General features: G+C 45.0%; 1 protein-coding gene across 4 annotated transcripts in view; it reads right to left on the reverse strand.

The window, feature by feature from the left end:
* tmtc1 (transmembrane O-mannosyltransferase targeting cadherins 1) overlaps positions 1 to 23,379 on the reverse strand; it is a 236,714-nt gene extending 213,335 nt beyond the window's left edge. For 2 of the 4 annotated variants that reach the window (XM_068051004.1, XM_068051005.1), the window contains exons 1-2: positions 22,949 to 23,379; positions 4,353 to 4,530 (exon numbers count right to left, since the gene is read on the reverse strand). In XM_068051004.1, coding sequence (XP_067907105.1) covers positions 4,353 to 4,530; positions 22,949 to 23,241 — 471 coding nt within the window. In that variant the 5' untranslated portion in view covers positions 23,242 to 23,379. The remainder of the gene's footprint in view (positions 1 to 4,352; positions 4,531 to 22,948) is intronic. The other 2 variants (XM_068051006.1, XM_068051007.1) reach the window with 2 other exon arrangements.
* Positions 23,380 to 23,652: the final 273 nt, after the last annotated feature.

Raw genomic sequence — 23,652 nt, forward strand, 5'->3', positions numbered from 1 at the left:
TAAAGCACTGAAACAGGCCCTTCGGCCCACCGAGTCTATGCCGACCATAAACCACCCATTTATACTAATCCTACATTAATCCCATTACCCTCTCACATCCCCACCTTCCCATTGTAGGGGCAATTTATAATGGTCAATTTGCCTATCAACTTGCAAGTCTTTGGCTGTGGGAGGAAACCAGAGCACCCGGCGAAAACCCACGCGGTCACAGGGAGAACTTGCAAACTCCGCACAGGCAGTACCCAGAATCGAACCCGGGTCGCTGGGGCTGTGAGGCTGCTGCGCTAACCACTGTGCCGCCCAGCCACTGTGCCGCCCAGCCACTGTGCCACTTGAAGACTGAAATTGGAAGAGTCTCATTCACCAGCACCACCATTGTTCACCTTAGAAAGTGCAAAACGTAAAAAGGAATATAATTTTCCACCATGTCTTCCAAATTTTGCTCCAACCAAGTGAGGTGTGTGTTGCCCAGTGGCATATTAAACCTTCAACCAGCTGGGTTCATAGGAATATAGGAAATAGGAGCCGTAGGCCATTCAGCCCTTGAGCCTGCTCTGCCATTCAACTGGATCATGGCTGACCTTCTACCTCAACATCATTTTCCCACATTATCCCCATATCCCTTGATATGTTTAATACCTAGAAATCTATCGCTCTCTGTCTTGAATATACTGAATGACTGAGCCTTCACTGCCCTCTGAGGTGGAGAATTCCAAAGATTCACCACCCCCTGAGTGAAGAAATCCCTCCTCATCTCGGTCCTAAATGGCCTACACCTTATTCTGAGACTGTGAAACATCCTTCCTGCATCTACCCTGTCGAGCCTTGTAAGAATTTTGTATGCTTCAACGAGATCACCTCTCATTCTTCTAGATAATACAGGCCCCATCTCCTCACATCTTCCTCATAGGACAATCCCACCATCCTAGGGATCAGTCTTGTGAACTTCTGTTGTACTCCCTCTATGGCAAGTATATCCTTCCTTAGGTAAGGAGACCAAAACTGTACACAATACTCCAGGTGTAGTCTCACCAAGGCTCTATACAACTGCAGCAAAACTTCTTTACTCCTGTACTCAAATCCTCTTGCAATTAAGGCCAACATACCATTTGTCTTCCTAATTCCTTGCTGCACCTGCATGTTAGCTTTCAGTGACTTATGAACCAGGACACACTGGTCCCTTTGGACATCAACACTTCCCAATCTCTCATCATTTAAGAAATACTCTGCATTTCTGTTTTTCCTAACAAGGTGGATAACCTCACATTTTTCCACGATATTCCTTCTGCCATGTTCTTGCCCACTGACTTAGCCTGTCTAAATCCTCTTGAAGTCTCTTTGCATCCTCCTCACAACTCATATTCCCACCTAGTTTTGTGTCATCAGCAAACTTATTGTTGGTGCTTTTATGCCATCCATTTTGAAAATAGTTGCCACCATGTTCCTGACGGTGTTTAGCTTATCACATCGGCCAGTGGCATCATTTGAAGACAATATAGATCAGAAGTCACCATCTCCATCTTCACTCTATAAAGAGTTCATTCATTTAAGCTGGGACAGCTTTTGGGGCACTAAAACTGGGCACAGTATTGACGGGAAAATCAGGTGTTCTCAGTGACTCTTCCTGAAAAGTGCATGGGTAAAGACGTTGGATGAGGAATGGATCAACTGCAATAGTCTCCTTGATTCCATAGATTGCTAACACTCCTTCCAGACTGACACAGAACAAGTGGCTACTTGGCGATGGTGAGTTTACACAACAAAACCCATCAGGACCAGACAACTGATAACACATGTTTACACAGGTACCAAGTATACCCGGGTACAAGGAATAATTGATCACTGGGCCAGCAACCATTTATATGTTTGTCCATGTCCTTTGTGGTTGGCTCATATCAGGGTCCGACAATCAAGGCTCTCAATTTGACCATGTACCCGAGGTGGGATGGAATGTTTGGGTGTAGTCTGTCAGGCAGTTTCAATACCTTTGTAATAGAAACACAAAAACGTGGGCGTCCACAGCATAATATAGAAACAGATATATAGGGGGAGGGAGGGAGGGGGGGGTGAATGAAAATGATAGTTTGTGGGGTGGCATGGAAGAGCTGATGGCAGGACTTCAGGGTTTCATGTGAAAGAAATTGAATGGGGATTTTAACAAAATCTATTGCGAAATCCTGCCTGGAACACGTTGTTCCTCATCTGAGCTGGAACATAACCTCCCTGGGGTAGTGTCTGCTTGCAGCAGTTTATTTCAGAACCAGCACTGTCCTCAATTTTTATAAGGCCGAAAATGCATTGGTGAAAAATATCCCTGCCTATTGTCTAAGTCTCTACCACAGTTCCTCTCTTCCTATTTGCTCCTGCTAGTCACACCTCCTCAGGGTCACCTTGTACAGGGGCTTATTTTTATATATTGCCAAGCTTGAGGTGAATGCTTTCTACGCACAAACTTCACACTACGATGCACTCAGCAAGCAATTTGAAGTTGCAGAATTTAACTCCTTGCTTGTTCAGCTGTTTCATAGAGCTCAATCTGTACTGTTTGAGGGTCCAATCTGGGATTGCCCAAATCTTCAAAGCTCATCGTAATACATTTTAAATCTCTGCCTTCTGAGAGAGTGGCAGTATTTCTGGCAAAACAACTAATGTTTAATTCAACACCTGATTCCCTGCAGGTTTTGAAACTCATTCCAACCAATCAGCTCTGATTTCATCCAAAACAACAAAGGGGGAGAAACAAGGAGAAGGTCTGGAGATCTTTTTGTCACAAGATTTATACTAGGATTGAAAAATTAGAAATAAGCAAGGGCATGTTTCTTCTTAATATGACAAATTAGTTATTTGTAATTTTTAGGGAAAAATTCAAGATAAATTGTAAGATATATAGCAAGGCAGCTCATGCAGTGGAATGACATGTCAGCCCTAGCTCAGGGGTGGCAGACTCGCTTGATTCAAGACAGTCAAGGGTTTAGGACCTCACTCCAGACAATTTGAGTATAAATCTAGGCTGACACTCCACAGTAGCACTGAGGGAGTGCCGTGCTGTCAGAGGTGCCATCTTTCAGATGAGGAATTAAACTGAGGCCCCGTCTGCTCCCTCAGATGGTCATAAAGATTCCACTGCTCTACTTGTAAGAGCAGGAGTGAAGTTTGCACCCCCACCCACCCCCGATCCTCCGCCGGTGTCCTGGGACATTATTTATTCCTCAATCAACCAACACTCCAAAACAGATTACCTCCGCCTGCCACATTTCCCAACATTATAACAGTGATTACATTTCCAAAGTACCTCATTGGCTATATTTTGCTTTGGGTCACCCTGAGAACATGAAAGGTGCTACAGAAATGCACACTCTTTATTTCTTGCATTGTTCCACAGCGACAACTCATTGTGGACTGAATTTTCAACCTCCAAAGGGCCATCATGGAGAACATGGCCTTTTTTTTTATGCTGTCCTCTCCCATCCTGCCCCCACAGCAATCATGAAGACAAGCAAGCCTAAGGAAGAGAAAAGGCAATTTCTAACCATTCAATTGCCCTCTCCCATCCTACTCCTCCCATTATGGAATGCCCCTCATCGTCTTGTCTCACAGAGTATTCCAAACATTTATCACTCTCAGTCCACATATCCAGCAGAATAATTCAACATTACTTTTTATTGATTAAAACTCATGTCCCCTGGCTTTACTTTCTTGATTTAATTTGCAGTAAAACCCCATACCACTTTAACATTTTGCATACCTTAATGAGCACTCCCATCTTCTAGATTGAGAAGTTGAGCAACATACTGGTGGGATGAGGTTAGGGAGAAATCACGCCTAATCTGGAACAAGTACCTGCAGTGACTGCAAATTAACCACACAGAAAGAGGCAGCGTTTATGCTCCACACAAGCCTCCTCCCACATTACTTTATCGCACACTATCACCATATCCTTCCATTTCTTTCTCACTCATATGCTTATCTAGATTTCCCCCTAAATGTATCTATGCTATTTGCCTCATCTACTCCATAGAACCATAGAAAAATTACAGCACAGAAGGAGGCCATTCAGCCCATCGTATCTGCACCATGTGGCAGTGAGTGCTACATTCTTATTTCTCCTGAACTCCTTCCTGGATTTGTTGCTAACTATTGGATAAATGCTTGAAGCAGAGGAAGATACAGAGCTATGGGGACAGAGAGCAGGGCACTGGGATTAAGCTTTAGATTTCTCTGCAAAGAACTGGCACAAGCATAACCCCTTCTGTGCTGTAAACTTTTATGGGCCTATTTAGAAGGAATAAGCAGACTGTTTGCAGTAAATGCACTTTAGAATGCTGCTCCCAAAGATTTAGACAGTTACTTACAGCTTCGGTGTGAACAGGGTGGACAGCAAAGAGAACAGCAGCTAAGAACGCCAGGCGCCTGTCCCGGAACACAGCCTTGTCACACGTGTAAAGCAACAGTGACGTCACAGCGCAGTGAAGGCCCACATTGACCACATGGAAGTACAACGGAGTCATGCCACCCAACAGGATATTCAACCTGAAACACAATGCGTGCAAAGCAAAAGAAACGTGTCATTATTGCATAGAATCACCTCGAATTTTACAGCACCATAACAGGTCATTCATCCAACTAGTCTATGACGTTGTTTATGCTCTACACGAACCTCCTCCCCTCTTCTCATCTTATCAACATACCCTTCTATTTCTTTCTCTTTCATGTATTATCCAGCTTCCCCTTAAATACCTCGATGCTAATTGCCTCGACTTCCATGTGCTGGTGAGTGTTACATTCTCACCACTCCCTGGGTAAAGATTTACTTACTGGTAACTTATTCTGCCTGATCTCTCTTATTTTAACTTCCATAGGAACAGGAGGAGGTCATTCAGCCCTCGAGCTTGCATCATGGCTGATCTGCACTTCAATTCCATTTAACCATCTTAGCTCCATATCTCTTAATACCCTTACCAAACAAAAGCCTATCAATCTCAGTCTTAAAAGCTCCATTGGTCCCAGCATCCACAGCCTCCCTAGTGTTTAAGCTGTGTGGCCCATATTGAAACCATTCACTAGTAATTTTATAATATTACAATATAACATGGGAAAAATTGTTATTACAGTGTGACAGGAATGTTGAGTTCCTACTGCTAAATATTCTTGCTAAATATTCATGGGTTCAAGGAAATTACTCAGTTGGTGATCGCAGGGGAGAGGAAAGAGAGTCTATCCATGCTGGGGATCTAAGGGGCGAGGAGAGAGAGTCTACCCATACTGGAGATCTAAGGGGAGAGGAGAGGGAGTCTACCCATGTTGGGGATCTAAGGGGACAGGACAGAGTCTACCCATGCTGGAGATCTCAGGGCAGAGCAGAGAGAGTCTACCCATGTTGGGGATCTCAGGGGAAAGGGTGTCTACCCAGGCTGAGGATCTCAGGGGAGAGCAGGGAGAGTCTATCCATAATGGGGATCTCAGGGGACAGGAAAGAGAGTCTACCCATGCTGGGGATCTCAGGGCAGAGCAGAGAGAGTCTATCCATATTGGGGTTCTCAGGGGAGGGGAGAGAGAGTCTATCCATACTGGGGTTCTCAGGGCAGAGCAGAGAGAGTCGATCCATACTGGGGTTCTCAGGGGAGGGGAGAGAGAGTCTATCCATGCTGGGGATCTCAGGGGAGGGGAGAGTCTGTCTATGCTGGGGATCTCAGGGGAGAGGAGAGAGAGTCTATCCATACAGGGGTTCTCAGGGGAGGAGAGAGAGAGTCTATCCATACTGGGGTTCTCAGGGAGGGGAGAGAGAGTCTATCCATACTGGGGTTCTCAGGGGAGGAGAGAGAGAGTCTATCCATACTGGGGTTCTCAGGGCAGAGCAGAGAGAGACTATCCATACTGGAGTTCTCAGGGAGGGGAGAGAGAGTCTATCCATACTGGAGTTCTCAGGGGAGGGGAGAGAGAGTCGATCCATACTGGGGTTCTCAGGGGAGGGGAGAGAGAGTCTATCCATGCTGGGGATCTCAGGGGAGGGGAGAGTCTGTCTATGCTGGGGATCTCAGGGGAGAGGAGAGAGAGTCTATCCATACAGGGGTTCTCAGGGGAGGAGAGAGAGAGTCTATCCATACTGGGGTTCTCAGGGAGGGGAGAGAGAGTCTATCCATACTGGGGTTCTCAGGGAGGGGAGAGAGAGTCTATCCATACTGGGGTTCTCAGGGAGGGGAGAGAGAGTCGATCCATACTGGGGTTCTCAGGGGAGGAGAGAGAGAGTCTATCCATACTGGGGTTCTCAGGGAGGGGAGAGAGAGTCTATCCATACTGGGGTTCTCAGGGGAGGAGAGAGAGAGTCTATCCATGCTGGGGTTCTCAGGGGAGGAGAGAGAGAGTCTATCCACACTGGGGATCTCAGGGGAGAGGAGAGGGTGTCTACCCAGGCTGGAGTCATAGAGAGATACAGCCCACCAAGTCTGTGCCGACCATCAACCACCCATTTATACTAATCCTACATTAACCCCATATTCCCTACCAGATCCCCACAATTCCCCTACCACCTACTTACACTAACCACTGCGCCACTGTGCTGCCCAGATCTCAGGGGAAAGGACAGAGAGTCTATTCATGCTCTTTGGAACTCTGCCAACTGACAGGACTACATCTTCTAACTTAGCATCCCCAAAACCCACACAAGCTCCAGTAAAAACTAGGGAGACTTGACGCATTCAGCCCCTCTATTGCTTCACCATAGGAACTGGCAGCTTCTGGCTGGTCTATTTGGGAGTGCTCAGTATTGAAAACAGACTCACGTGGAGTCACTGATGCCTTTGGATTTATTTTTGCAGCCAGAACCAAAAACTAGACTGTCACAAATTAATTCAAATGGCTAACTTCTAATCACGCCTGCCCACCCCCAGTCTGTGCACCAGATGGTGTTGTGCTACATGTCAGCTGATAATAAGGATACCGACGCAACATAGGAGACAGTGAATTTCATCTCATTCAGACAGCATGTACGCAAACACTTCTTGTTATTTGCTGTATTTATAATGTACATCAGGCGAGTATTTCTTCTCCCCGCTGCTCTTTGACACATTGACATTTTCTTTCAGAAAATCGCCTGGGATTATGGAGCCAGTGTGGAGGGTTGTCTGGATGACAGAAGGCAAGAGATTGGACTTGCCAATTTTATGCTGTATTTTGTTCCAAAATGTTTCTCCTCTCTGAAGACTCTTCTCCTCTTAGCCATTGAATAATCCCCAGAGGTTCCTCAGTTTCTCCTCTAGCTTTTCTGTCTCTCCCAGGAGATTCCATGGCTGCAGGAGGGGAGGAAGTGAATCGTCATGATGCTCCAGTCATCATGAGAATGGAGCAGGTTTGATGGACCTGTTGGACTTTTGCCACCCTTTTCCTATATTTTGTATCTCAGGACAGGCAGAGATCAGGAGGGAAGTCTGCAATCTCTGGATGCAGGCTGCCCTATTCTCTTCTCTGCTCTGCCCAGACAATTATTAAATATCAAGCACAAAGGATTCAGACCAGCCTCCCTTTACGAGGGACAGACTGCCTTTAGGAAAAGAAGGCCTGCTGCACCACACGCTATCAGCTCAATGCTCCTTGTGCACCATTTGATTTTTGCCTGTGCAGATTTCCAGGTATCCACTCGTAACTTGCGCAGGTAACCAACCTTCATCTGTGAGCCAGGGTAGAACGCTTTGGCAGGCTATTCAACATTGGGGTTGAATACTGGCAGAGTGCCACTGGCACTCTGGTTGAAACCTGGTAAACGCAGTGCAGACCCCTCCAGGGTCCAACTCCAATCTCTGTCAGATTAATCCATTCACCCACATGGGCAATTACCTTTGCTGATATCATTTAATAAAAATAGTTCTTTCTAATAAGTTGCAAAATGGTTCAGCACCTAAGGTGTTAAGTGTCCAACCTGAGAGTAAGAAAACTCATATTCCCTTCCCTGTACCCTCCCAGGAGGAAGGGGGAACGGTGGGTTTTAAGCTATGGTCTGTAATATTCTATCGATAGAAACTCTGAAAAGGAAATATTCACAGGGCTATGGGGGAAAAGCTGGGGAGTGGGACTAATGATCAGATCACCTCCTGCCCAACAAATCTCAGAAATTTCTCCACTCCTCCAATTCTGTCCTTGTGCATCCCCAATTGTCCTCACCTCTCCATTGGTGGCCGTGTCTTCACCACCTAGGCCCTAAGCTCTAGAATTCCCTTCCTAAACCTCTTTGACCAAACTTTTGATTACCAGTCTTAATATCTCCATTTGTGGCTTGGTGTTTCATTTTGTCTGAGAACAGTCCTGTGAAGTGCCTTGGAACATTTTACTATCTCAAAGGCACGACGTAAATACAAGTGGCACAGTGGTTAGCACCGCAGCCTCACAGCTCCAGCGACCCGGGTTCAATTCTGGGTACTGCCTGTGTGGAGTTTGCAAGTTCTCCCTGTGTCTGCGTGGGTTTTCTCCGGGTGCTCCAGTTTCCTCCCACAAGCCAAAAGACTTGCAGGTTGGTAGGTAAATTGGCCATTATAAATTGCCCCTAGTATAGGTAGGTGGTAGGAAATAGAGGGGCAGGTGGGGATGTGGTAGGAATATGGGATTAGTGTAGGATTAGTATAAATGGGTGGTTGATGGTTGGCACAGACTCGGTGGGCCGAAGGGCCTGTTTCAGTGCTGTATCTCTAAACTAAGCTGTTTTGGTTGTTGAAACATGGATGTTTTTCAAGAAAGATTGGCATCTCAAATAATTTTCAGGAAAATGTCAGGACAATGGCAAAGTTGCAAGATAAATTAAATCTGGCTCCTCCTGTCAACAAATATCTATCCATTCTGCTTTTGGTCCAAGTAAGTCAGTTGTGTTTGGTGGCACGCACGTGGGATTATCAGCAATCCACAATGTGATGCTGAAACCTCAGATGGGAAATCAGAACACCACCTGAAACCATTTGCTACACACAAGAGCAAACATGTCCAGCATGTCAAAGAAACCTGCATCATTTCACAACTGAGTGTGTGTGCACGGATGGCACTGTTAGCACACCTGCTATAAAGTTCCCGACTGCCACAGATCACTTGTTCTCCTTTCAGAGTGTGATATGAGACAGTTCTGTTCTTTTTCAAAGGCTGCCCTCCCCAATGGGAATTGGGAGCTCTAAACCAACCATAGAAAGACATGCAATGAATTTGGTCATTTATAGGCTGGTTCCAGAATAGCCATCCATGAAAGTGGCTGGCTTATTGCAAAAAACCCAACTGGTTCACTAATGTTCTTCAGGGAAGGGATCTGCTACCCATAACTGGTCTAGCCTACATGTGACTCCAATCGCACACATTTGAGAAGCCCACTGGGACCAGCACAATACATGAAGCTCATAGCTGGACAAGTGTTAGCAATCACTTACTCTCAGGATGAGCAGCAAGTGTGTCAACTGACCAGCTATTCCCTTTTAGTGTTCAAACTGGGGCACCATGGTGCTCCATTGCTGCATGCACTCTGCGTTCTATGTCTGCCAGTTCTTTCCAAAGTTTTGAAGAGACAAGCAATTACCTTGCTACCAAACAATTAATCACTTTCTCTATCTAATCTTTACACTGCTGGTGTCTGTCACAAGGTTTTAATAATGCCTGATATTTGGAAAAAGGACACAATGCAGATTCTCTCAATAATCAAAAACCATTGCTAAGCCAGTTCATTAAAGGCTAGCAGGTAACATTGATGAATTGTCTAAAGTTACAGTGCCAATTCACAAGATAACACTTTCTGATGTTTCTTCAGTTGCAGATTACACTGATTTTCTTTATCTCTAGCCCACAAGGCCAGACCATGCTTAGCTTTATTGAATTAGAGATTTTCACCAAATTTGCTTCGAATATTTTCAGTTGTCACATCTATGGAGCAGGGAACTGAATCCCGTTAATAATTTGAGAGGTTTAAAGCAATCACACAATCAGATTTCTCCGAAACCTCAACACTGCCCTTTCAACTCATAACCAACTAGGTGAGAGACGCTTTCTTGATAACTTAGCCAGGGAAGGCTGCAACGTGAGAACAGGAGGAGGCCATTCAGCCCCTCTAGCCTGTTCTGTCATTCAATTAGATCATGGCTGATCTGTACCTCAACTCCATTTACCCAGCTTGTTTCCCAACGCTCTCATACCCTAACCCAACAGCTCAGCTTTAGAAACTCAGGACACACAATCCACCACAAAGTAGCTTATCTCAATAGGGGAGACCATGGGGAGCACTTTAAGTAACCTCAGCATTTGTACAGAAGGGACGCCAAGAAGTCTGTAAGGGCTCCAGCTCCTGACTGCAGACAGCACACATGTTGTCAAGGGAGGAAAGCATTGTTTAGCGTCGACTCAAAGGTGAAGGAAAGACAGTTGGTGAAAGCATTGGGTGGTAACTCGCATCTGTACCATCTTACACCAACAAGAAGTCAGTGCCCTCATAGTGAGGGATAGGGAGGGAATGGAGAGGAATGTCAGCAGCAGAATAGATAGAAAATATCTCTCTTTCACACACACAAACAGTGGACCAGCACAGTGACTCTCAGTTAACTCGGTGCCACCAGGAGATAATCATCACTACCAAAGCCTCACTAAGAGATCACAACTAATGTACTAATGACCAAATGGGCCAACGAAACTGATACAAGGAAAATAAAAACTCAATTATAATCCATATCATTCAAAATGGTCAGCATCAAGCTTATGGTAGTATGGTTGCAGCCTGTCAGGCACTGCTGTGTGATCTCTCTCCAGATCAGCTGGGGCAAGCACAAGGCCACGGAAGAGAGGCAAGCAGTCAGAGTGACCCTTCCAACCTTGCTGCTGAAAAAGAAGTTGGGACTGAGGACAAAACTTCTAGGTTAAGGTCCAGCGTCGCCAACAAAACCAAGGGCAGCAACATACAAGCATCAGATTTTATCCTTAAAGCTGACTGCCATAGGGCTCTAAGGATTCTCAAACTCTCCTGGGATCAACTCCAATACAGCCCTTCCAAAATCCTCTCTCAATTGGATCGGATGTACGGATTTGCTGTCTTCAGTGTATGTATGCGGCTTTGTTCAACAATTAATGATGGCCAGTGTTATAGTTAATGTTAGAGACAAGCTAAGAGAACAATCAATTCCTTTCCATGTGAAAAATCATTCAAGCTAATTGTCTTATTGCTGCATGTTAATTGTCTGCTCCAATTTTACTTTTCCCCTCCTTTTGATCTATCTTGATAAAACTTAAAAAATGTAAATCTTTCTAAAATAAAAGGATAGGGACAGAGGAAAGAGCAAGGCCTGTACTCATCCCATTTGTAGAGACTCCCAAAAGCTGAAGAGTTTTGTTTTCTTCAGAATGTGGGCATCAATGGCTAGGCCAGCACTTGTTGCCCATCCTCAGTTTACTTTGAGAAGGTGATGGTCGTGGACCTTCACCTGGAACGGCTGCAGTCTGTGTGGTGAAGGTAGTCCCACACTGCTGTTAGATTGGGAGTTCCAGGGTTTAGACCCAGCAGCAGTAAAGTTAATACAGTGAAATGACCCTAGAACTTGCACTGAAGCGTTGTCAAATGAAAATTGACACAGAGGCAAAGGACATTAGGACAGGTAACCAAAAACTTAGTTGTAAGGAGCGTCTGCAAGAAGATGCAGAGAGGAAGAGAGGTTTAGGGAGGGAGCTCTAGACTTTAGATGTTAGAAATCCCTTTCCTCCAATTACAACTGAGGTGGGTAATCTGTTTCTCATTATACATCATCTCATATACAGGAAGATTCTACATATGCAGCTTTTTTGGAAAAAAAAACACTGAAACCCAATCATATTAATGGCAGCAGCCACCTTTGCTCACTCTCCTGTCACGTTCCAGGCCTGCAGCTGACGATTTAATCAACACTGCTGCAAGCACTATCTCTGCTCAGTTTAACTGACAGAATAAATGAACAAGGGACAGTGAGGTGGCTTAAAGAACTAGACTGGCCAGAGCCAAATAACCAACCCAAAGGTTCAACAAAATTTGTGAGGAGGGAGGCAGATGAAGGAGGGATTATTGGAGATGACAGTGTGAGCCCACAGTAGCCACAGATAAGTAGCACGCACACTAAAAGTAATTGCAACCTTCATGTAATGGGATGTCACAGGGTAGTTTAAAAAGTGATTTGGATGATACTGAGCAAAGTATAGGAAGGGACAATGGGAGGGAAGAACACAGGAACAGATGTAGACTATTTATTTGCTCGAGTCAGTTCCACCATTCAATTAGATCATCACTGATCTGTATCATAACCCTATCTACCCACCTTCATGCCCCAAACCTTAATATCCTTATCTAAAAAATCTAGCAATCTCAGTTTGAAATTTTCAACTGAACCCCAGCATTCACATCTTTTTGGCAGAGTTTCAAATTTCCACTACCCTTTGTGTGAAGTAGTGCTTCCTGACATCACCCCTGAATGGCCTGGCTCGAATTACAAGACTATTGCCCCTTCATTCTGAACTCCCCCACCAGAGGAAATAGTTTCTCTCTACTTACCCTATCACGTCCTTTAAATGAAGAAATGGAAGCTAGGTTGTAGAGATGGATTTTGAGAGGAACAGCTTTTCAGCGAACAAAGGTCAGTCAGTAAGTCCAGAGTTGCAGTAAAGGGCGCAGACTGAATATCACTCAGATATATGAGGAAGACTATGGAAGGGATCGGAAAGAGATGATGATGATCTTGAAGCTGATAGGCTGCAGACCGGCAAGGACAGAAAGTGGGACTTTGTGGCAGGCCACAGAGTTTACTGAAGCTTGTGACAAGCAGAGGAGGGGAGGCTGGTGAGAGGAACATTTGACAAGTTTTTGAAGTAAAGAAGATGAGGATTGATATTTCAGCAGCAAAGGGAGAAAGACGGAGCCAATCTAGAAATGCTCTGGAAGTGAAAGAATATAGTGTTGGTGAGCCATTAAATGTGGAATAAGAAGCTCAGTGTCATGCAAGCCCCCCACCTGCCAAGACTGAGGTACACATTGTTTCACCACATGAACATTAAAACTTAAAATTGTGGCTGGGAAGAAAAGACAGCCTATCACAAGGAATTGCCAAGCCCCTGACTAGAAAAACATCAGCAGGCAAGCAGACAGTGTTGGAACAAGGGACCCAGTCCTTGCTTCCTCAATACACAGAAGAAGTGGTCAGACCAGTTTAGTCGCATGACTAGCTGGCTGTTGGTTTTTTGAATTTGAACTGGCCACAGAATTTTGAACTCAAAAAGCTGTTTGCTCCTGGACTGAGAACACTTCTCTCCTGTCTGCTCTCATCTCTTTCTGACGGAATGGAAGACACATTGAATAAACGTGAATTCAAAGAGAGAAAAGTCTCCTATGTGAACAAGGTTTAAGAAGAATACTGGGCCCCAACAAAAAGTAAGAGCTGTCTACAATCAAAGACTCTACCGCGAGCTGGAAACACAGAAACAGTAACAAGAAACCCCCTTCAGAGACTACCTCAAACCTCTCTACTTAATTTTTCTTCTCTTTTCTGTCCCTAAATGCATGTGTGTATCGGGTGTGCATGCTAGCTTGGACATGTTGTATATCCATAGGTGTTAACCAATTAGAGTTTAAGTAAGTTTAATAAATTTCACTTTTTTCTTTAAATCTAAGAAAACCTGGTATGCCCATTTCTTTGCCTTATAATTGGAAAGTGGTGTACAAGGATTCACCAAGGGGGGGGGGGGGGGGAGCTCAAAACACAGTGTGTTTAAAAATTAAACCCTGTTACAATAAGGTGAAGACAGTAAAAGACCCCTAGACACCTGGTTGTAACACTCAGCTAAAGGTCAGAGCATAGATGTTACTCAGCACCTGGGTTATCCAGAGTAGTCAAGCCAGCGAGACTGGGGGGGCGGGGTGAGGTTGGCCGGGGGGGGGGGTTAGAGACATACAGTTCCTCACAGTCTAACTCCTGACTCCAGTATCAGCACACCCTAGTCAAAGCCACCGAAATCCTGTCCAATCCCCATCCTGGTTCACTGCCCCACCTCCCATCTTTGCTCCTCCGCAACCTGCCCCCATGACACCACTGTGCAACGGCACATCTGTCCTAAAACAACCACATCTCAAACGGTTCCTTCACTTATACATACATAGTGTGCTTCAGGACTCTATCCTTAGTCTTCTCTTACAACAACAACTTGCATTTATATAGTACCTTTAAGTTAGTAATTCCAATGGCGCATCACGTGTGATATCAAAGAAAATCTGACTGAGCCAAATAAGGAGATATGAGGACAGGCAGCAAACACATCTTCAAAGAGGTAGGTTTTAAGCAGCATCTTATAGGAGGAGAGAGGGGGTAGAGTGGTAGAAAAGTATAGGGAGAGAGCATTGGCTGCTGAAGGCACAGTCACCAACGGTGGAGTGAAGAAAATCAGGGATACATAAGAGTCCAGAATTGGAGGAGTGTAGATAACTCGGAGAGTTGTGGGGCTGGAGGAGGTTATTGACATGGGGAGGGAGAGAGTCCATAGAGAGATTTGGAAACAAGGATGTGAATTTTAAAACTGAGCTGTTGCTGGATCTGCATCAAGTGTATGTCATCTGCCAGGAACATCAGCAAACATGAAGTCAGCTTCCATATGTACACTCCAAACAGCCAAATCCACCACCCAGTCACCACTGTCTCTCAAGATTGTACTTCTGGTCATCATGTCCTGTTGGGCAAGGCAACAATGTAAAGCCAACAGGTGAGCTCACATCTTTGTGCCAAATCTGGTCACAGACAGGCTGATCTCTTAGCTGCCTACACAAACCACAGCAGTGTACTTTCACCACCGCTGGCCTGCACAAGCCTCCACCAACATTGTATGTATGACTTATCACAAAGCAATCGGCTTGATGGGCAGCAACTCACAAAGGCTTCTTCGACAGCACCCTCCAACCGGTGGTGACCTCCACCACCTGGAAGGACAAGAGCAGCAGGTGCATGGTCACACCATCAGCCAGAAGCTACCCTCCATGTCATGCACCATCCTGACCTGGCCATATATCAGAATGCTTTTATCATTGCAGGGTCAAAATCCTGGAACTCTCAACCTAACAGCACTGTGGGAATGCCTTCTACACACGGACTACAAAGGCTCAAGATGGCTCACCACCACTTTGTCAATGGCAACTAGAGATGGGTAATGAATGCTGGCTTTGCTCTGGTATCGATATTCAGAGAATGAATGTTAAAAAATCAATTTTTCAAATCCTTCTATCTCTTCCTTCTCTCCTCCACCTCCCACAGTATAAGCAAGTCAGCAACAATGGAAATCTACACAATTACAGACCTACTTCTATAATACAAATAGGGTCTCAGGCACCAAAAAGCACCTACAAAACCTACAATGCAAACCATCCTTCTCTAATTTGACTAATTACTGTTTATTCAAATGAACAACAAATGGGTCTAGTAGTACAGATAAGTAGCTATTCTGGAGCTAATTCAAGTAATGACAAACTTCAGACTGCTGTTATCTTCCTCAGCACAATGTAACATTTAATTAGACAGCAGACTCGCAGGGCTGAATTGTTGTCCACCAGGGATTTTCAGTGGAGATGAATGTCGTCAGCGTGTTCAATGAAACTTCCCCATGCGAGCTGGCATTGTCAATGGTTTCCTCTCCTCAGGCACCGCATCTCTCTCCTTTTTCTCTTTCAAAACTGCTGTTCCTACCCCTTCCACAAAAAAGTCCACCCTTCACTCTTCCATTCACACCCACTTGCCCCATCATATTAATCAATATTGTAAACTGTTCCCTCTTTTCACACACTGTCCTCTCCCCTTTCAAAGCCACGTAATCACCTGCTCTTCTCAGAAAAAGCCATCCTCTGTCCTCACTCATCATCTCATCTCTGATCTCCCTTTCCTCTCCAACATGTTGTCACTTCCCAGATTCATCAACTCCGTGTTTGAATCCCTCCAATCATGTTTCCAACATTCTCAGCACTGAAGTGGTCCCACTCCAAGTCACGATGGCATTCTCTGTGATTGTGACCATGATGTTTGATGCATCCGTTGACTTCCAAGCAGTTGGCTATGTAAACAATGCAATGGAATAGAATTGCTGACCTTCAAATGTTTACTCGCAAGCTCGAGGAACAGTATCTCATTTACTGATTAGGCACACTACAGCCTTCCGGACTGAATATTGAGTTCAATCATTCCAGAGCATGGCTCGCCCTTTTTTATTTTTATTTTAGTTTATTTCATCATTCATTTTTTTTTAACCGTGTGCCTGCCCACTGTTTTTTTCATGTTTGTGTTTTTGGCTAGGCCTGTTCATTATTCCGTCATTTAACACCCTCTCTGCAGCACACTCTTTGCCTTTGCCCCATGACCTCCTTGTCAGTTATTCTCTCGGGCCCTCTGTCCTATCAACACCTTCCCTTTTGTTCCCTTCTCCCCCCCCACCCCCACTTTATTTGCTTAAAACCTATTACATTTCTAACCTTTGCTAGTTCTGATAAAAGGTCACTGACCTGAAACGTTAACTCTGTTTCTCTCTCCACAGATGCTGCCAAACCTGCTGAGTCTTTCCAGCACTTATTGTTTTTATTTAAAATGTTTACTGCTTTGTTTTTTAAAAAAACTTTCAGCATTGCCGAGATGCGTGCTTCACTTTTGATCTTCAAATAATTTCTTTTTAAACGCTTGTAATTCATAGAGCTTCAATATTTAAAAAATTTCACCTGTGAAGAACACCTTCTGAGGATCACAGCATTCATGCACAAAGTGACAGAGTGTTAAACACACAAAATTTATACACCAACAATACAACCTTGGAAAAATTATAGTCTTTTTAAAAATTCGTTCTTGGGATCTGAGCAACCCTGAGAAGACAGTGTGCATCGCCCATCCCTAGTTACCCTGAGGGCACTAACAGTCAGCCACACACAGTGGACTAGTCACAGACTGGGTAGGTGTGGCAGGCTCCCTTCCCTGAAGAATATTGGCGAATCAGTGGGCTTTTATTACATTCCAGCAACTTTCTGGTGCTCGCCCACAATTTGGATAGATTCCTGAAAAAAAGTAAATTTACATGGCTAAGTAGAAGGAGCACGGGAGTGGAACGAATTGGATAGCATTTTCAAAGAGCTGGCACAGACATGATGGGCTGAATGGCCCCCTTCTGTGCTGTAAGATTCTATGAAATTACCAGATTTGTTAAGTTAAATTTAAGTGGCCATCCTTCATGGCGTGCATTTCAACATCTGGTCTTCTTCTGCCATGCGCCTTCCAATGAACAGAACCAGCAATCTAGTTTGGTCTTATCGCCCGTCACAAACCCCATCCCACCCGCCACCCCCCCCCCCCACCCCACCATTCCCCACACCAGGAACACTGTGGTGTACTGCAGCATTCAAGCACAAACCTCCCAGATCAGCGAGCTAACTTAGCATCCATCAAACGAGCTGGGAACTTCTGGTTAGGGCGGTGCCTTTTACAATAGCAGCACAGTTCCAGTTTTGTTTTAACATCGCTTAAAAGTGAAAATAGCCCCAGAGAAGCCAAAACCCAGTTGTTTTACTTGGCACAGATACATCTAGATATTTTCTGTGGTTGCCAATTTTTGTCTCCGCCACCCCCCCCCCAAAAAAAAATAAAGGATCACTGGGTCTGAATAATTGCAAAGTTGCTAAATTCTGTGTAGACAAGAAGTAGGAAAACCTCACCTATTGCCTGTAGCTGACTTGTTTAGGACTGTTGGTATTGTGTCCTTTGAAAGTTAAGTTGAATTACATAGAATTTAAAGCACAGAATTAGCCTATTCAGACCAACTAGTCAATGCCGGTGTTTATGCTCCAGACAAGCCCCCTCCCATCCTACTTCATCTAACTCTATCAGCAAAACCTTTTAATCCTCTCTCCCTCATGTATTTATCTAGCTTCCCCTGAAATGCACCTACACTATTCGTCTCAACCACTCCATGTGATCGTAATTTTCATATTCTAACCACTTGAGTAAAGAAATTTCTCCTGAATTCATTACTGGATTTAATGTCTGTCCCTCAGCCTTCTCTTTTCTATTTCACTACAATTATGCAACTAATGGACTCCACAATATGCAGAACTATGGCCAACATTGAGCCTTACTTAACCTGCTGATTGCAGGAACTGGTTCTGGTTCTCGATGCAGGAATATACCCTTCTATACCTGGAGTGTATCCACAACAACAATAGGACAGGGAGAAACACACGAGGATGGACCACACTCAGGGATCCCTGAACTCATTTCCTATTCAGTTTATTATACCCCATCAGATCTATCATCATCTGTACTATATTAGGAATCTTCCTTGATGTTGTGTGGAACAGCAACCTTTTTGAAGTTGGCTGTCGTGCTTTATATACGTGCCATAAAGAGTTCTTTCTCACTGACTCCCTATCTGTCTTTTGCCTCTCCATATTACTAAGCATTCCATTTTGCCTAGGCCGCACACCAGCCTAAGCAAAAGGGACATTCAGCCCTTCAAGCCTATTCCGCCATTCAATTAGATCATGGCTGATCTGTACCTCAACTTCATTTACCTACTTTTGTTCCATATCCCTCTATAACCTTACCCAAGTAAAATCCATCAATTTCCATCTTGAAAATTTCAATTGACCCAGCATCCACAGCCTAATGGGGATTGGGTTTCAGAATTCCATTATCCTTTGTGTGAAGAAGTGCTTCCTGGCATATTGACATCCCTGAATGGCCTGGCGCTAATTTAGAGGGGCTTGTCTGGATTCCCTCAGGCATTTTTTTTCCGTATTTACCTTATTGAATCATTTCAGAATTTTAAACACCACTATTAAATCACCCCTTAAACTTTCATACTCAAGGGGACACAAGCTAAATTTATGTAACTTCTCCTAATAATGTAATTCTTTAAGTAATAATGCCAAACATTCATTTGTGTAACTCCTGAGGGGCCAGGTGACATGCCCTCCCTCTCTGCACTTATATTATCCCCGTGTTCTAGAATGAAGCACTCAGTCTCTGTTCAGACTGCTTTCCCGTCAGCAGTACAGACAATTCGCCAATACCTGAAAATCACACGGACGCATCCACTTCTAATCACCTGGTGTGTTCGGCACCACTAATGTGATGTGCCACCCAAAACCAGCTACAGAAATGCTATATCTTCAGGGAGTACATAATAAAAAAAAGACTGGATATCTGACAGTGAATTAGAGAATAACAGATACACAGGAGTAATCATAGACAGCAATCTCTTAGTTTCCAGTGACTAAGTAAAATACAAGGGAAATTACTATAATTTAAAATCCAATGAAGGGTCTACACCCAAAACTTTAGCCAATCGATTTTCTCGATAATAAAAGCAAAATACTGCAGATGCTGGAAATCTGAAATAAAAACAAGAAATGCTGGAAATACTCAACAGGTCTGGCAGCAGCTGTGGAGAGAGAAGCAGAGTTAATGTTTCAGGTCAGTGTATCTGATGAAGGGTCACTGACCTGAAACGTTATCTCTGCTTCTCTCTCCACAGATGCTGCCAGGCCTGCTGAGTATTTCCAGCATGTCTTGTTTTTATTCTATTTTCTCTATCTTTAGGTGCTGTACATTTCTAACACTGCGTTTTTAATTTCAGACTTCTGGTATTTACAGTTAATGTTTCTTTATGTCTCATGCTGTGTGCTGGTTGCAGCATTCCCTATCTTTCATACACAAAGACAAAGTGCGCCAAGTTTCATATTTGAGTTGTTTATGTTGATAGTTGTACACATAAAATTACAATTAAAGTTACTCAAAACGCAAACAATGTCACAACTACTAGCTTTACAGATATTGCTTCATTCCACTGGGGTCACACACTCTGCATCAAACATACTCGTCAATACGTACAGTACTGAAAAAAGTCAGTTACATTCAGTATATCAAGCAATTAACTGCCTGACCGGGAAAAAATATACCATGCCTTGTATTTGACCAGGACCAATCCCACCATACAAGCACTAGACAAAGTCCCACAATATAAAGACAGAAACAGCCTCACAATATAAAAACAAGGCATAAGTTATGATATCAAGTCAGATTTTTTTCTTTTGGGCCTCCTTATCTCGAGAGACAATGGATACGCGCCTGGAGGTGGTCAGTGGTTTGTGAAGCAGCGCCTGGAGTGGCTATAAAGGCCAATTCTGGAGTGACAGGCTCTTCCACAGGTGCTGCTGAGAAATTTGTTTGTTGGGGCTGTTGCACAGTTGGCTCTCCCCTTGCGCCTCTGTCTTTTTTCCTGCCAACTACTAAGTCTCTTCGACTCGCCACAATTTAGCCCTGTCTTTATGGCTGCCCGCCAGCTCTGGCGAATGCTGGCAACTGACTCCCACGACTTGTGATCAATGTCACACGATTTCATGTCGCGTTTGCAGACGTCTTTATAACGGAGACATGGACGGCCGGTGGGTCTGATACCAGTGGCGAGCTCGCTGTACAATGTGTCTTTGGGGATCCTGCCATCTTCCATGCGGCTCACATGGCCAAGCCATCTCAAGCGCCGCTGACTCAGTAGTGTGTATAAGCTGGGGGTGTTGGCCGCTTCAAGGACTTCTGTGTTGGAGATATAGTCCTGCCACCTGATGCCAAGTATTCTCCGAAGGCAGCGAAGATGGAATGAATTGAGACGTCGCTCTTGGCTGGCATACGTTGTCCAGGCCTCGCTGCCGTAGAGCAAGGTACTGAGGACACAGGCCTGATACACTCGGACTTTTGTGTTCCGTGTCAGTGCGCCATTTTCCCACACTCTCTTGGCCAGTCTGAACATAGCAGTGGAAGCCTTACCCATGCGCTTGTTGATTTCTGCATCTAGAGACAGGTTACTGGTGATAGTTGAGCCTAGGTAGGTGAACTCTTGAACCACTTCCAGAGCGTGGTCGCCAATATTGATGGATGGAGCATTTCTGACATCCTGCCCCATGATGTTCGTTTTCTTGAGGCTGATGGTTAGGCCAAATTCATTGCAGGCAGACGCAAACTTGTCGATGAGACTCTGCAGGCATTCTTCAGTGTGAGATGTTAAAGCAGCATCGTCAGCAAAGAGGAGTTCTCTGATGAGGACTTTCCGTACTTTGGACTTCGCTCTTAGACGGGCAAGGTTGAACAACCTGCCCCCTGATCTTGTGTGGAGGAAAATTCCTTCTTCAGATTATTCCCACGATTATCTGATTTGATACATTTTTCACTCCCTTCCTCTCAAAGCATTGACTGATTTTAGCGTGCAGTTCCGCTGGCACTGAAGACTCTCAAGTGCCTTATTCCAAAATGGCCTTTCGTTTTTTAAATGTGGGCCAGGAGCAGGAGTCTGCTGGCTGTTCAACTGTGGGATACCTCATGGCCAAATCTGACCTCGAAAGATACTGTGACCCAAACAGAGGGTGGAAACCTTGATCGATGTGCCCCACCCCCAGCCCCTAGTTACACCAGGATCGGTGAGGTTTGTTTTGGCTCCACAGACTGTTCTCCAGTTCAGAGGTGCACTGCCTTTAACAGCTGGCTCACAAGCAGAATGCTAGGAGTCTTATGACAGACACTAGAGAATATTGTAACTGGCATACCATTTGCAGTATCAGTATTTTCCTAAAACAATTCACTGAAGATATTATATAATACGAGTGCTAGTATAGTATGCAAACCAGGCACCTACCAGCATGGGTTAAAACATTTGTTTTTAATCACCAACCTAGATTTGCACAGCTGCCATTGAACAGTAGAAAATAATCATTAACAAGGTGATTAATATAATCAAACTGTCTCATTACTGCTTAACATTGTGCATTTCTCCAGCTCTGCCCCAAGCTCAGCAAGGATGCCAGAGCATTCTCCAAAAATAATGAGTTAGTGGTGAAAGTACTGGGAGGACTATTTTTTAAAAAGAAAAAAACAACACAATATTCACACTTGGAATAATAAATTATTGTTACAAACCGGCAAGATTAATTTCAAAAAGAAAAGTCATGGGGGAGGGCTGAAGAAATATTGATTTTAATTGAATCAAGTTACACTAAAAATATTGCAACAAAAAAAAACGAGAATTGGACTTTGGTGTGTGTTTTCTTTAGGTTAAAGCAAATGAAACTTGGTGGGAGAAAAAAACTTAAGCTTTCCAATAAATGTTTTATTAAACAGCTTGATCTTCTGTTCTGACCTTCGAGTCTCAGTTCAGCCTTTGAGAGCTGATAGAAGGGATCTAGTGTTGCCAAGTCTGGTTGCGTGCATTCCTGGAGGAATCATCAAAAGATCTCCAACAGCTCTGACAGTTAAAACAGCCTTTGCTTTCCCCATCTTAAATATTTTTAGAACTAATAAACAAAAGGGTTCAAAGAAAATGTTTTAAAAGCTCTATTTTTAATGCCCCTTCAACTTTTCTCCCAGCTACTGGAGGTCATAATTCCAGTGCTCCTTGACCTACCTTGGCTCCCGGTCTAACAATGCCTCAAATATAAAATTATCATCCTTGTTTTAAAGTCCCTCCACGGCCCTCATTCCTCCCTATCTCCGTAACCTTCTCCAGCCCTACAAACTGCATCTGGTCTCCTGCCCTTTTTACCATCCCAGATTTCCATCCTTACACCATGGGTAGTCGTGCCTTCAGCTGCCTGGGTCCAAAGCTCTGGAACACCCCTTCCTAAACCTCCACCTTTGCATCCATCTCTGCTCCTTTAAGGTGCCCCTTAAAAGCTGCCTTTGGGATCAAGCATTGGGTCACCTTTGGTAACATCTCCTTATGTGGCTCGGTGTTAAATTTTGACTGATTACTTTCCTGTGCAGCGTCATGGGACGTTTCACTACATTAAAGGTGCTATATAAATTCAAGTTATTGTTGACTCTAAGATAATCCTGGGGGTTGGCAGCCCAAGTACTAGACTAGGGAGAGGAAGAGGCAAACCTGAGTAAGAGAGAGTCTAGGGCGGGAGAGGGTAAGAGAGACTTACTTGAAGGTGAGGATGCAGAGGGGTCGGTATGATTTGTGACTGCTGTTGTCCCCCATGCTCTTGCCCCAGAAGTCGTTGTGGAAGATGCTCGGCAGCGGGGCGGAGGCTCGCAGGTCCGGGTTGTTGACGATCGCCCACACGTCGTCGTGCACCAGCTCTCCGGTGAGCCCGTTGCAGTAAGCGGCAGCGCACAGAGCCACACACAGCCCGTGGTACAGGCTGAGGGCAGGCAGCGAGGGACGAGCGCCCGCAGCCCCGGCCGGGGGCTCCCTGTCCTCCGCTCGCACTCTCATGTCTCACCGGGCATCGCATCCTCGGCAACCCGGGACAGGGAATGAGAGACACAGCCGCTCCACACTGCGATCGCCGGCCAGCCGGGGAACAGCGGCCGCCCACCAACGTACGCGTTCCGGGCGGGGCCAGGCTCAGCACAGGTTCCACCGTAACCCAGAAGGGAGAGACAGCACTGGGAAGACAGGCTGGGCTGGGCTGGGGGGGAAGACAGGCTGGGGGGGGGAGGGAGACAGCACTGGGAAGACAGGCTGGGGGGGGGGAGGGAGACAGCACTGGGAAGACAGGCTGGGGGGGGGAGACAGCACTGGGGAGACAGGCTGGGGGGGGAGACAGGCTGGGGGGGGGAGACAGCACTGGGAAGACAGGCTGGGCTGGGCTGGGCTGGGGGGGGGGGGGGAAGACAGGCTGGG

Source organism: Heterodontus francisci, chromosome 18 (genome assembly GCF_036365525.1).
Source record: "Heterodontus francisci isolate sHetFra1 chromosome 18, sHetFra1.hap1, whole genome shotgun sequence".
Classification (NCBI taxonomy): Eukaryota; Metazoa; Chordata; class Chondrichthyes; order Heterodontiformes; family Heterodontidae; genus Heterodontus; species Heterodontus francisci.